General features: G+C 52.6%; 1 protein-coding gene and 2 long non-coding RNA genes across 3 annotated transcripts in view; 2 read left to right on the plus strand and 1 right to left on the minus strand.

Annotated features, from left to right (window-relative positions):
• Window positions 1-889: 889 nt before the first annotated feature.
• LOC140001138 (uncharacterized) lies at window positions 890-7,086 on the minus strand. Its single transcript, XR_011806279.1, has 2 exons — window positions 5,138-7,086; window positions 890-4,366 (listed from the first exon to the last, which is right to left on the minus strand). It is a non-coding gene; the product is annotated as an uncharacterized lncRNA (long non-coding RNA).
• On the plus strand, window positions 1,144-2,330 carry LOC140001137 (uncharacterized). The gene is made up of 3 exons (XR_011806278.1): window positions 1,144-1,281; window positions 1,630-1,769; window positions 2,195-2,330. It is a non-coding gene; the product is annotated as an uncharacterized lncRNA (long non-coding RNA).
• A 96-nt stretch (window positions 7,087-7,182) lies between the features above and the next one.
• The window catches only part of LOC140001150 (uncharacterized), a 239,159-nt gene continuing 233,699 nt past the window's right edge, over window positions 7,183-12,642 (plus strand). The window contains exons 1-5 of the mRNA XM_072032342.1: window positions 7,183-7,192; window positions 7,902-8,233; window positions 8,322-8,527; window positions 8,788-8,965; window positions 9,580-9,675. Coding sequence (XP_071888443.1) covers window positions 7,183-7,192; window positions 7,902-8,233; window positions 8,322-8,527; window positions 8,788-8,965; window positions 9,580-9,675 — 822 coding nt within the window. The remainder of the gene's footprint in view (window positions 7,193-7,901; window positions 8,234-8,321; window positions 8,528-8,787; window positions 8,966-9,579; window positions 9,676-12,642) is intronic.

Raw genomic sequence — 12,642 nt, forward strand, 5'->3', positions numbered from 1 at the left:
TACTCCATGGGCTGCAGGGGGACAGCCTGCTTCACCATGGGCCTCACCACAGGCCGCAGGGGAACTTGTGCTGTGTGCCTGGAGCACCTCTCCCCCTCCTTCCTCACTGACTTTGGCGCCTGCAAGGCTGTTCCTCACTCCTCTCACTCTCCCAGCTGCTGTGTGGCGCAGTGTTGTGTTTTTTTTTTTTCCTAAATCTGCTCTCACAGAGGCGCAAAACAACATCACTTACTGGCTCAGCTCTGGCCAGCAGTGGGGCCCTTGCCAAACATGGGGCAGCTTCTAGATCCTTCTCACAGAAGCCACGCCTGTGGCCCCCTAACACCAAAACCTTGCCACGTAAACCCATGACACGGCAAGAGGCTCAGACTTTCTCTGCCTGCAACTACTCAAGAAATGAGAGTATCAGTAGCTTTCTCACACCAAGACAATTAGAACAAACGCTGAGGTTTGAAAGCCTATGGTTCTAAGGATTGAAGCCTATTTTTAACATTTTAGATGTTGCTTGGCATTCATAGAGCAGTGTTCAATGGTAGGCCTCACAGCTGGTTTCCTCTGGATTTCCGATAAGCCAACAAATTCCTCCTTCCGTTGATAGTAGTCTCACCCTAGTATACAACAGTCTTGTAGTAGCAAGTCCTGGTCCCTGCCAAATAATTATCAGTACAGGAAAGATCTGAGAAACGTTCTATATGGATACTGTCAGTAGATGTTTGCAACGATTTTAAAAAATCTGAACAGAAACATTGAAGATCATACCCATGCAGGGAATGTGATTAGATCCTGTTTCAAGCATCTTAGCACTGAGACAAAACATCAGGGAAAAAAACAAAAACAAACAAACAAAAAAACAACTTTCAGATTTGTTTTTGAGAGTCTGAATAACACATTATCTCTTCTCATTTTATTGCTTATTAGACAGTATTGCCATTCACATATTTTTCTCCAACAATGAGTAACTCAAATGGCAAAAAGGTTGGAAAATAGTTCTGAAAAACACCAGTTTAATCAGGGATAGTTCACCAGTCTTGAGCCTGAAAAATGCCACGTCTCCAAATCCAGTCTTTCTTTTTTCTTTGAGTCTTGCTCCTGGCAAGAGGGATCTGGTGCAGAGAGACAGTTCTGCCCAGGAGCAGCTCCACTGCACAGCACAGCAGGGTTGGGGGCTCTGACCGCAGCTGGCACAAAGAGAGGAGAGAAGGAGAGAGGACTTGGAGGCAGTTGGGAGTGGGTGGATGCTGAGAGCTGCCTGCAGGAGAAATCTGCACAGCCCTTGACAAGGTAAATGTCTGGCTGCAGGGCCATGCAGCTGCAGGTCCTGGAAGTGTCTCCTCCTGGGTCTTGTTTCTGGGAGGGCAGTGGGCAATGCAGTAGGCTTTGAGACTGCTGCTGGATTGCACTGTGAGGTGAGGACGTCTGGCAGAAAGTCCATGGAGAGCCATAACCCAGCTTCCCCTGGACAGCCAGGAGCCAAGTGCTAAGCCTCCTCCAGACACTGAAGGGATGGAGCTGGGATGCTGGGACAGTCCAGCTTATGAATATTCATGTTTGTCCATGGGGTGTTCTCCTGGTCTTCAGGCTGCTCTCCAGCAGGATGCAGCTCTCTCTTGGCATCCTTGTGTTCTCCAGGTGCCACAAGGAGAAGACACCTCTGCCCTAAGGCCATGTCCTTGCTGCTGACTGGCTGTCTGTGGGCAGCTGGAGTGACGCCTCTGTAGCCCTAGCAAAGAGGGAGAAGCTGAGATCCTGCTCATGCACTTGCAGACAAGGTGAGGATTCTGTCCATCTGCAGTGGGACTGGGGCTTCTCTGCTTTAAGCTCTCTACATATTGGGAAACAGTAGTGTGCTTGTTGTACTCAGCATAAGAAAATCAGCCTTGCTCTATACTGGAGGGAGGTGTTCTTTGCAACAACACTGCGAAGTTCATGGATCTTATAAATGGACTGAACTTCAGTTTCCCCCTTTTTCCTGCTTCCTGAATGCTTCACAGCAGGAAGGACTCCTCTGGAGCCCACAGGAATCCCCGCTCCCAGTGTCAGCCTCAGAAAGAATCATCCGGGACTCAAGCGGTAGAGCTGCAGAAAGATTCTCCTGCAAACAGAGAGGCTTGGGATGAGAGTGCTCTAAGACTTTCAAAATGTTTTCCTCAGAGAAGTCTCTTCTAACTTTATTCTGCCTTCTCTTTTTCAACAGACAACTGTGTTCAATGTCAGAAAATGCCCAACAGCAGCTCTGTGAGCGAGTTCCTCCTGCTGCCATTCGCAGACACGCGTGAGCTGCAGCTCCTGCACTTTGCGCTCTTCCTGGGCATCTACCTGGCTGCCCTCCTGGGCAACGGCCTCATCCTCAGCGCTGTAGCCTGCGACCACCGCCTCCACACCCCCATGTACTTCTTCCTCCTCAACCTCGCCCTCCTCGACCTGGGATGCATCTCCACCACTGTCCCCAAAGCCATGGCCAATTCCCTCTGGGACACCAGGACCATCTCCTATCAAGGCTGTGCTGCACAAGTTCTCTTTTTCGTCTTCTTCTTTGGTTCAGAGTTTTCAATTCTCACTGTCATGGCCTATGACCGCTATGTTGCCATCTGCAAGCCCCTGCACTATGGGAGCCTCCTGGGCAGCAGAGCTTGTGCCACCATGGCAGCAGCTGCCTGGGGCAGTGACTTTCTCCAAGCTGTCCTGCACATGGCCAACACATTTTCCCTGCCGCTCTGCCATGGCAATGCTGTGGAGCAGTTCTTCTGTGAAATCCCCCAGATCCTCAAGCTCTCCTGCTCAGATGCCTACCTCAGGGAATTTGAGCTACTTGTTTTCAGTTTTTCCTTAGTCTTTGGTTCTTTTGTTTTCATTGTTATTTCCTATGTGCAGATCTTCAGGGTGGTGCTGAGGATGCCCTCTGAGCAGGGCTGGCACAAAGCCTTTTCCACATGCCTCCCTCACCTGGCCGTGGTCTCCCTGTTTGTTAGCACTGTCATGGTTGCCTACTTGAAGCCCCCCTCCATCTCTTCGCCATGCCTTGACCTGGTGGTATCCGTTCTGTACTCAGTGGTGCCTCCAGCAGTGAACCCACTCATCTACAGCATGAGGAACCAGGAGCTCAAGGATGCCTTGAGGAAACTGATGAACTAATATTTTTAAAAAAAAAAAAAAAAAGCCTATTGTCTTCTGCATATGACTCAGAATGCATTGCAGGAACAAGGTTTTCTTTTTAATAATTTTTCATACTCTGGAGAGTGCCATCACAAGCTCAGAGGTGTGGGTAGTAAGTTCAGCAATGGCTGGCCAGGCCATTGCTCATTGCTTCTTGAGGGATAAGATTTCCCAGAAGAGCAGGGCCTGCTGTATGTGCATGGGAGACATTGAAAGAGAAACCCAATGCTGGTGCTGGCAGGCACGTCATATGTGTGTGGAGAGATGAACACGAAGGAGCACAAAGGCCATCCGCTATTCCTAGAAGTCTCATGAAGGCCAGCTGGGCAGATAGCGTCACAAGGCCAAGTAACGTCCCCTGGGAAGCCACCTGAAGGCAGCTCTGGGACGTTCCTCCTTGAACCGAGGTCTCTGTGCCCATTCCTCATGTCCTGGGGTATCTCAGAGGAGGGCAGAGCAGGGCGAGGCACCCCACAGCTGAGGTGTCTCCCAGCCTCTGGCAGTGACTGCAGGAGCTCTCTCTAAAGGCATGTGTGTATGAGGTCTGCTCAGATGTGGACACCTCACACAGCCCTGCCATTGCCCTGTGTGATTCCAGGAACAACCCCCAGTGTCCCTGTGAGATTCCTGGAACCCCTTTTGCATAGGTTCATTGCAGATGCCCCTCTCTGTTATGTCACACTACCCCGCCTTTCTCGACCGGGCTGTCAGGCATTTGGATCAGCAAGATTTCTGGGGACTTGAAAAATGTGGGCATCAAACGCATCTTCAGGAAGGGCAAGAAAAAGGATTGGCAGAACTGCAATTGTCACCTCTAACCCTGGGAATGTGATAGGGAAAGTCCTGCCACAGCCTTCTTCAGGCAGTTGGAGGAACCAAAGGAACTGCTGAAACAGAAGGGGAGGGGAAAGAAGGGAACGAGGTGAACCTGCACTTTAGCAAGGCCTTTGCCATGGTTTCCTGGGGTTCCCTTTAGCCACACTGGTGATATTTGGACTGAAAAAGGGGATGATGTTTTTGGGGGCAAGGTGTCAGTGGTACAAAGTCCTCCTTTCAGCCAGTTACCAGCAGCATCCCTCAGTGATGGGCACTTGGGCCAACACTGTTGACACTCTTTGTTATCTCCCTTCATGATGGCATGGAGCGTATTTCTCAATCTCAGTCTTTTAAACATGCATTAATCTTTAATGCAATGACTCTCCCTCAGAGTGCTCTTCAAGGACAGAAGAAATGGAGGAGAAAAAAAAAAAAAAAAAGGAAAAAAAGAAAGAAGCATTAGAATTGTTGGGAAATGTGTTTTGGTAAATGTGTGTTTATGTAAAATGTATTTTCCTAAATGTTTGCATAAAACTATTGTTCAAGAAAGCATAATTTGATTTATTGCACTTCTCCATGGTGTTGTCAATGGAAAACTGTGTAAATAAATAATGAACATTCATAGAAAAAAAAAAAAAGCTGGTGATGCTGGCAAGGGAGATTATTTCAGCTATTACTTAGAATCCTTTTTTGCACAGCTTTGAACTGTTTCTTCAATCTATTTTCATGGCTGGTTTCAGTTTTCCAGTCAGAGGTGGACACTGCCTCCAAGATTTCCTTGGATAGCCGAGGGACCCAGGTGGGAAAAGTGACACAGGACCTAGGGGAGCCCTTCTGGAGCACAAGCTGGGGGGCACGAACTGGGGCTGGGCCCCTCAGGGGCTGTGCAGGGCTGCTACGCATGCTGTGCAGGGCCTGCCTACAGCATGCTGTGTCCTTCCATCCCACTAAGATGTCACTTCTGTCTCAGAAACTGACCGTCCCCATGCAGGGAGACAGCATCTTGCAGGTCATGGCAATGTTTGAAAAGCTGCCCCAAACACAAGGACATATCTGGGGAGGTCAGGAGGCAAGATATCAAAAACTGCTCCAGACCATGGGGTCCATCCCTCAGGAGCAAACTGCTCCAACCTGGGTCCCCCACGGGCAGCAGCTCCTGCCAGGTCACCTGGTCCTGCGTGGGCTCCTCTCCACGGGTTACAGGTCTGGCCTGGAATCTGCTCTGGCAGGGGTCCTCCACAAACTACAACCTCTGTCAGTGCAGGTCCACCTGCTCCACCATGGTCTCCTCTACAGGTTGAAGGGGGACAGCCTGCTTCACCATGGTCCTCATCACAGGCCGCAGGGGACTTCTGCTCCGGGACATGGAGCACGTCTCCCCCTCCTTCATAACTGATCTTAGCACCTGCAAGGCTATTTCTCACTCCTCTCTTTCTCCCAGCTGCTGTTCTACAGCAGCTTTTTTTTTTTTTTTTTGCCTTTTTTTTTTTTCTTCTGTTTAAATATGCTCTCACAGAGGTGCAAAGAATGTCGCTTATTGGCCCAGTTCTGGCCAGCAGTGGGGCCCTTATCTAACGTGGGGCAGCTTCTGGATTCTTCTCACCAAGGCCACCTCTATGGCCCCCCACTACCAAAACCATGCCACGTAAACCCACTCCATGCAGTCACACGGCATTCAAAGATGAATGTGAGGGGCCATGGATTTGATCTGCTTGTAGGCGACAAGGAGGAGATGAGAGGAAATGCTCTGATGACCTCAACTCTGCCTCAGGATCTCCTGCCCCAGCAGGAGGAATGTGACTGTGGCAGGGACTGTGAGGTCACTTCTGCCTCTGCAGTTGATAGGGCAACAGCAGCAACATGTCACAGAAAGGGCCTACGAGGTCACTTCTGAGTGACTTTGGCTATCCTCCAGTCTTCAGGCACCTCACCCATTCTCCAGGACCTTTCAAAGATGATAGAGAGCGGTTCGGCGATCACATCTGCCAGCTCCCTTAGCACACGCAGATGCATCCCATCGGGACCCAGGGATTTGTGTGTGTTGAGCCCACACAGACGCTCCCGAACCACTCCCACGTCCACCAGGGGGGAGCCCTCCATTTCCCAGACCCTTTGTCCTATTGCCAGGGGCGAGGAGTCCCGGGGGAGTGTCCTTGAAGCAAAGACTGACGCAAAGAAAGCATTCAGTATCTCTGCCTTCTCAACGTCTCCCTTGACCAGGAAACCCCCCTCATTCAGCAAGGGACCCACATTATCCCTAGTCTTCCTCTTGCCGTTTACATACTTGAAAAACCCTTCTTATTATCCTTTATCTCTTTCGCAAGCCTCATCTCTAGGTGGGCTTTAGCCTTCCTGGTCGCATCCCTGCAGGCCCTGACAACACATCTATACTCCTCCCAAGAGGACAGGCCCTTTTTCCACATTTCACAGACCATCCTCTTCCATTTGATCTTATTGATGAGCTCCTTGCTCATCCACACAGGTTTCCTGCCCCCCTTCCCCGATTTCCTGTTCCTTGGGATGCACCGATCCTGAGCATGGAAGAAGTGCTGCTTAAATGTAGCCCAGCTCTCACAAGCACCCTTGCTTTCGAGCAGCCTATCCTATGAGATACTCCCAAGCAGGTCCCGGAAGAGGTCAAAGTTGGCTCTTCGAAAGTCCAAGGTAGCAATCCTGCTTTCAGCCTTACTTTCTTTGCCTAGTTGCATGTGTGTTGAGGGATTTCTTGGAACAGCAAAAATCCCATGGCTTGCTGTAGCTGAGCAAACCAAGCTACCAGGGCAACTATGAGAAGTTCCCATGACAGTGTTCCCACAGCGCCAAACTCAGAAAATACTGTTACCAGCAGCTGGCCTCAAGGACAAGGTCTACGTGACCGTTAATCACAAAGGGGGTTGTTTTCCTGACTGCTAATCAAAAGGGGGGTTCTTTTCTTGCAGGTGGGGTTGTTTTCTTCTAGTTGTTTGTCTGAGTGCTTTTGACCAATAATCTTGTGTGAAACATTGTCCGCCCCTGTAAAGTTCACTATAAAAGTTGTGCTAATCGGGCAATAAAAGGGAGCAGCACGATCTGACTCTGCTGGTGTCTGTCGTGCTTTCGCCCGTGCTTCCTGCAACATATGGGGGGTGGGGGGGCATTTTGGGGTCTCAAAATATGAGGGGGGGGGTCATGAAACATATGGGGGGGGCACAGATGGGGGGGCTCCTGTAGGGTATGGGGGGGCGTTTTGGGGGGTCCTGGAACGGGGGGGGGGGGCAGGTAGGGTATTCGGGGGGGGCAGATTGGGGGGGGTCCCAGCTGGGGGGGGGGGCATTTGGGGTAGGGTAAGGGGGGCGAGTCCTAAACCGGGGGGGGGGGGAGACAGAGTTTGGAGGGGGGGGGCACTACCGATTGGGGGGGGGTCCAAATTTTTGGGGGGAAGTCAGATTCTTATGGGGGGGTGTCCAATTTTTTATGAGGGGGGTCCAATTTCTTTTTAGGGGGTCCAATTTTTTTTGGGGGGGGTCCAATTTTGGGGGGGTGGGGCCCGGGGGGGGTCCGGGCCGGCGGCCGCAGCGCAGGACCGTGATACAGCAGCGGCGGCGGCGGGGGGGTGCCCGAGGGGGGGGCGCGGAGGGACGGCGGCAGAGGGCCGCCCCTCCCCCCAACCGGGACCCGTCCCTGCTCCCGCACGCCCCCCCTCCCGCCGCCACTGCCGCCGTGGAGCCGACCCCATACCCTAAACCCCAAACCCCAAACCCCGCCCCCACCGCCGAAGCCCCGCCCTCTACTTCTAAAGCCCCGCCTCCCCCCTCCCTCCCTGCCGGCCGTTACCCGGCGGGCGCGGCCACGTGACCCCCCGCGCGCCTCCCTACTGGCCGGCGCCCCGGGGCGGCGCGCGGCGATTGGTGGAGGCGGCGCCCAATGGGAGCGCGGGGCGGGCGCGGTTTGAGTGTGCGCGCCGCAATGGCGGCGAGGCCCGGCGGCGGCGGCGGCGCCCGCCCGGTACCGGCCACGGCGGCGGCTGCGTCACTTCCGGCCGCCTCCCGGTTACCGGTGCGCAAGGCCCACGCCAAGCGCGCGGCGGCCGCGCCTGAGCCGGAGGCTCCCGAACAGTTTGGGCCCCGCTCCCGTTCCCGTTCCCGGTGCCGGTTCCGGTCTCGGTCTCGGTCTCACCCTCCCGTTCTCCCGTAGAAACGGCGCCGCTCCGGGCCCCGAGCGGGCTGGGCTCCCAGCAGCCGCGCCCCGTTGCGGGCTATCAGCGTCCCGACGGCACCAGGCCCAGGTAGGGCGGCACCGGGGGGGTCCCGGTTGTACCGGGGGGGTCCCGGTTCCACCGTTCGGTCGCGGTGACCCCCCCGTGCCCCCCCCAGGCCGGGAAAAAGGCCCCGGGGGCGGCTTCGGGATCGGCAGCGCCGCCTCCGGTACCGGGGGTGCGGCGGCGGGCGGCGGGGGACCCGAGGGGGCAGCTGGCGGAGCTGCGGGAGAAGATAAGGGGCCTGGAGGATGACAACCGGCAGCTCCGGGAGCAGCTGCAGCACAGCCGGGCCCGGGAGGAGGAGCTGGGCAGACAAGTGAGGTGAGAGCCCCGGTAACATCCCCCCCCCACCCCGCTACCGGTTTGCACCCTCCCGGTAACCGGGGACCCCTCCCCTGACCCCTCTGGTACCCAGAGACCCCCCTCCAGTAACGGGGGACCCGTTTCCTTCCTCCTCCGGTATCGGGGACCCCCCTCTGGGTACGGAAGACCCCTCCCCTTCCCCCTCCGGTACCCGGGGACCCCTGTCCGGTACCGGAGACCCCCCCCTCCGGTAACGGCACCCCCCTGGTGCCTCCCAGCTCTCTGCGCACGGAGCTGCAGCAGTGCCAGGAGGAGCGGTCCCGGTGGCAGCGGGAGGCGGAGGCGCAGGCGGCCGAGCGGCAGCGGCTGGCGGCTGAGCTCCAGGAGCGGCACCGGCAGCTGGAGGAGCTCCGGGAGGCGGCGCGGGACCGGGAGGAGCAGCTGGGGGCCGCCCAGGTGGGTACGAGGCTGATTTCCCCCCCCCCCACGGGGCAAAACCAGCAAAACGCGGGATTCTGCCCCAAAATGGGCTGCGAGGAGCGCAGCTGGAGATGCTTCAGGGGGCTTTTTACCCGATTTCGGGGTGTTTTGCCGGATTTTTCCCCAGTTGTTGTCTTCTCCCAAATTATTCCCCGTACCCCCCTAAATTATTATCTTAGGCTCCCCTGATTATTGGGGTCTTCCCCCCCAACCCTTCCTGATATTGGGGCATTTCCTCCAGATTTTGGGGGCTCTTCCCCGAATTCTGCTTGGCTTTTCCCGCAAACTTTGGGGGAGTTTCCACCAATTCTGTGTGTTTCCCAACCAAATCTTGGTGGGTTTCCCCTCCCCCTGTATTCTGGATGGTTTTTCCCCATGTTTTTTGGGGGGCTCTTCCCGAAGATTTTATAGGTTATTTCCCCAAATTCTTGGTGCTTTTTCTACAAGCTCTTCGCGGACGGGGTACCCAAGTTCTGTGCGTTTTTTCCCTAAAGTTTTGAATTTTTACATCCAATTCTGGGCGCCCCCGTCTTGGCCGACGGCGTTGGGCGCCTCTTGGCCAACGGGGTCGGGCCTTTCCCCCCCCCCAGGCGGAGCTGCGGGCGCTGGCGGGGGCGCAGGAGGAGCATTTGCACGCGCTGGAGATGGAGCGACGCCGCCTGCACAACCAGCTGCAGGAGCTCAAGGTGCACCGGGGGGGCTGACACTGAAAATATCAATAATAATTTAAAAACCAGGATTCACTTCGGGGGATTTTTCACCCCAAGATGTAAAAAATAATAAAAATAATAAATAATAGTAATAACATTAGTATTTCATGTTTTGTTTTTGTCAAAATTGAAAAAAAATGTTTTTTTTTTTTTTGCTCAAACTTTTCTTAAAATAACATTCCTGTTTTTTCCTCAAAGTTAAAAAATATCATTTATTCTTTTTTCTCGAAATTGAAAAACAAAACCTTTTTTAGTTTGCTCAAATAAAAAATCATCTCTCTTTTTCTGATTTTTACTGAAATTTTAAAAAGTCAAAAGAACACTTCTTTTATTTCTCAAAATTTAAAATAGAATAACTCATTTCATTTTTTGAGCTTTTTTGCTCAGAGTTTAACAAATACATATGTTTTTGCCCCAAATTTTTTTAAAAATACAAAAACAAATCATTTTTTTGCTCAGTTAAAAAAAAAAACACTTAATTTTCCCTCAAATTAAAAAAAAATATATAAAATGCTTAGTTTTTCTTGCTCAAAATTAAAAAAATACATAGTTTCTTTTAGGTTTTGCCCCAAATCTATAAACAACAGAATGGTCATGGTTCGTTTCTGTTTTTTTGTTCAAAATTTTAAGAGTATATAAGAATATAAATATTTAACTCTGAAAGTTTTTCTTATATATCCATACTTAAATACAGAAAAATACAGAAAAATAATCTGTCTGACAAGTGGCAGTTGGGCAGGGCTCAGGGCTGTGGCAATTGGGGCCACGTCAGGTCACCATTGGGATCCCCCAAGGCTCCGTTTTAGGGCCAGTCCTCTTCAAGTCCTCGATATTCGACAAAATACCTTTTTTTCCCTTTTTTTTTTCCCCCTCCCCAGGGGAACATCCGCGTCTTCTGCTGTGTGCGCCAACATTTCCCCCCAAAGACCCCTATTTCCCTCCCATTTCCCCCACAAGTGCCCCCATTCCCTCCAATTTCTTCCCTATTTCCCCCCCCAAGAAGCGCTGTTTCCCCCCATTTTCCCCATAAATGCCCGTTTCTTCCCATTCTCCCCAAAAGTGCCCGTTTGCCCCAGTTTCCACCCCAAAGGCCCCCAAAGTGCCCCGTTAGCCCCACCAAATGCCCCCATTTCCCCCCAAAGACCCCCATTTCCCCCCAAAGACCCCCATTTCCCCCCAGTTTCCACCCCAAATACCCCCGTTTGCCCCTGAACTCCCCCCAGTGACCCTTATTTTCCCCCAAAAGACCCCTTTTTCCCCCCATTTGCCCTATAACCCCCCCCCGTCCCCCCCCAGTCGGCCCTGGATGGGTACCCCGTCTGCATCTTCGCCTACGGGCAGACGGGCAGCGGCAAAACCTACACCATGGAGGGGCCGGGGGGCGCCGACCCCACAAGTTGGGGGGTGATCCCCCGCGCCGTGCGGCACCTCTTCGGGGGCGCCCGCCAGCTGGAGCACAAAGGGTGGCAGGTGGGGGCTGAGGCACCGAGTTTTGGGGGATTTGGGGGCTTTTGGGGGGCTTTTGGGGCTTTTTTGGGGGGAGTTAGGGGTTTTGGGGGCTTCTTTGGGGGGCGTTTAGGGCTTTTGGGGGCTTCTTTGGGGGTGTTAGCGCTTTTGGGGGGCTTAGGGCTTTTGGGGACTTCTTATGGGGGCGTTTAGGGCTTTTGGGGGCTTCTTTGGGTGTGTTAGTGCTTTTGGGAGGGGCTTAGGGTTTTTGGGGGCTTTGGGGTTTTTTTTGGGGGGTGTTAGGGCTTTTTGGTGGCTAATTTAGGGCTTTTTTGGGGGGTTAGGGCTTTTGGGGGGACTTTTGGGGAGACTTTTTGGGGAGTTATGGCTTTTGGGAGCTTTTTTGGGGGGATTAGGTCTTTTAGGGGCTTTTTTGAGGGGATTTTGGGACTTTTGGGGGTTTAAGGCATTTGGGAGGGTTTAGGACTTCTTGGGGTGCTTTTTTTTGGGGGGGTTACAGCTTTTGGGGGGCTAGTTTAGGGCTTTGGGGAGATTTTTTTGGGGGGAATTAAGTCTTTTAGGGGCTTTTTTGAGGGGGTTTTGAGCTTTTGGGGGCTTCTTTTGGGGGATTTAAGGCATTTGGGGGGGTTAGGGCTTCTTGGGGTGCTTTTGGGGGGATTAGGGCTTATGGGGGCTTTTTTGGGGCTTTTTTGGGGGTAGGTCTTTTGGGGGCTAATTTAGGGCTTTTTTTGAGGGGGTAGGGCTTTCTTGGGGGAGTAGGGCTTTTGGGGTGGGGGGGTTAGGGTGGGTTTTTGGGGGAATTTCTTTAGCTTTGGGGACTTTGGGTCTGCTCTTTTGGGGGCTCTTTGGGGTTCTTTATAGGGTTTGGAGGCTTTTGGTGGTTCTTTAGGCCCCTTTTTGGGGGGATTTTGCGCCCCCCTGACCCCCCCAAAGTACAGTTTCAGCGCCAGTTTCCTGGAGATCTACAACGAGGCACTGCGGGACCTGCTGGGGGGGGACAAGGGGGGTGAGCTGGAGGTCAGCTGTGGTGAACAAGCGATAAAAGAGTTAGTTAAATATATTTTAAATTAAATATATGTTCCTTGGAAGTACAAGAATAGCATTCAGGTTAAATCAGGTCTCCTTGGTGTAAAAATAAAGTGAAAAACCTTCCAGCCGGTAAGGGAACATAGAAGACCCTACATGCAATGTGTTTAGATGCAAAATTAAACTCCAGAGCACAACAACTGAAAAGGATGATTTTATATATATAAATATTTACAGACACTATTTATGACTTTATATTTGCACAGATATTTACTTTCATTTATCTCCTCTTTGCCCTTGATCCAGATTTGAAGTGTAGTGAAAACCTGTAGCAACCCCCCACAACAGCGGAAAGAGGCCAAAAAGCAGCAAAATTGGGGCAGTTTGGTGGCAATTGTGGGTTTTAAGTGGTAATTCGGTGAGGAAAGCCCACGTAACTACTTACTATCA

Source organism: Anas platyrhynchos, chromosome 38, assembly GCF_047663525.1.
Source record: "Anas platyrhynchos isolate ZD024472 breed Pekin duck chromosome 38, IASCAAS_PekinDuck_T2T, whole genome shotgun sequence".
Taxonomy (NCBI): Eukaryota; Metazoa; Chordata; class Aves; order Anseriformes; family Anatidae; genus Anas; species Anas platyrhynchos.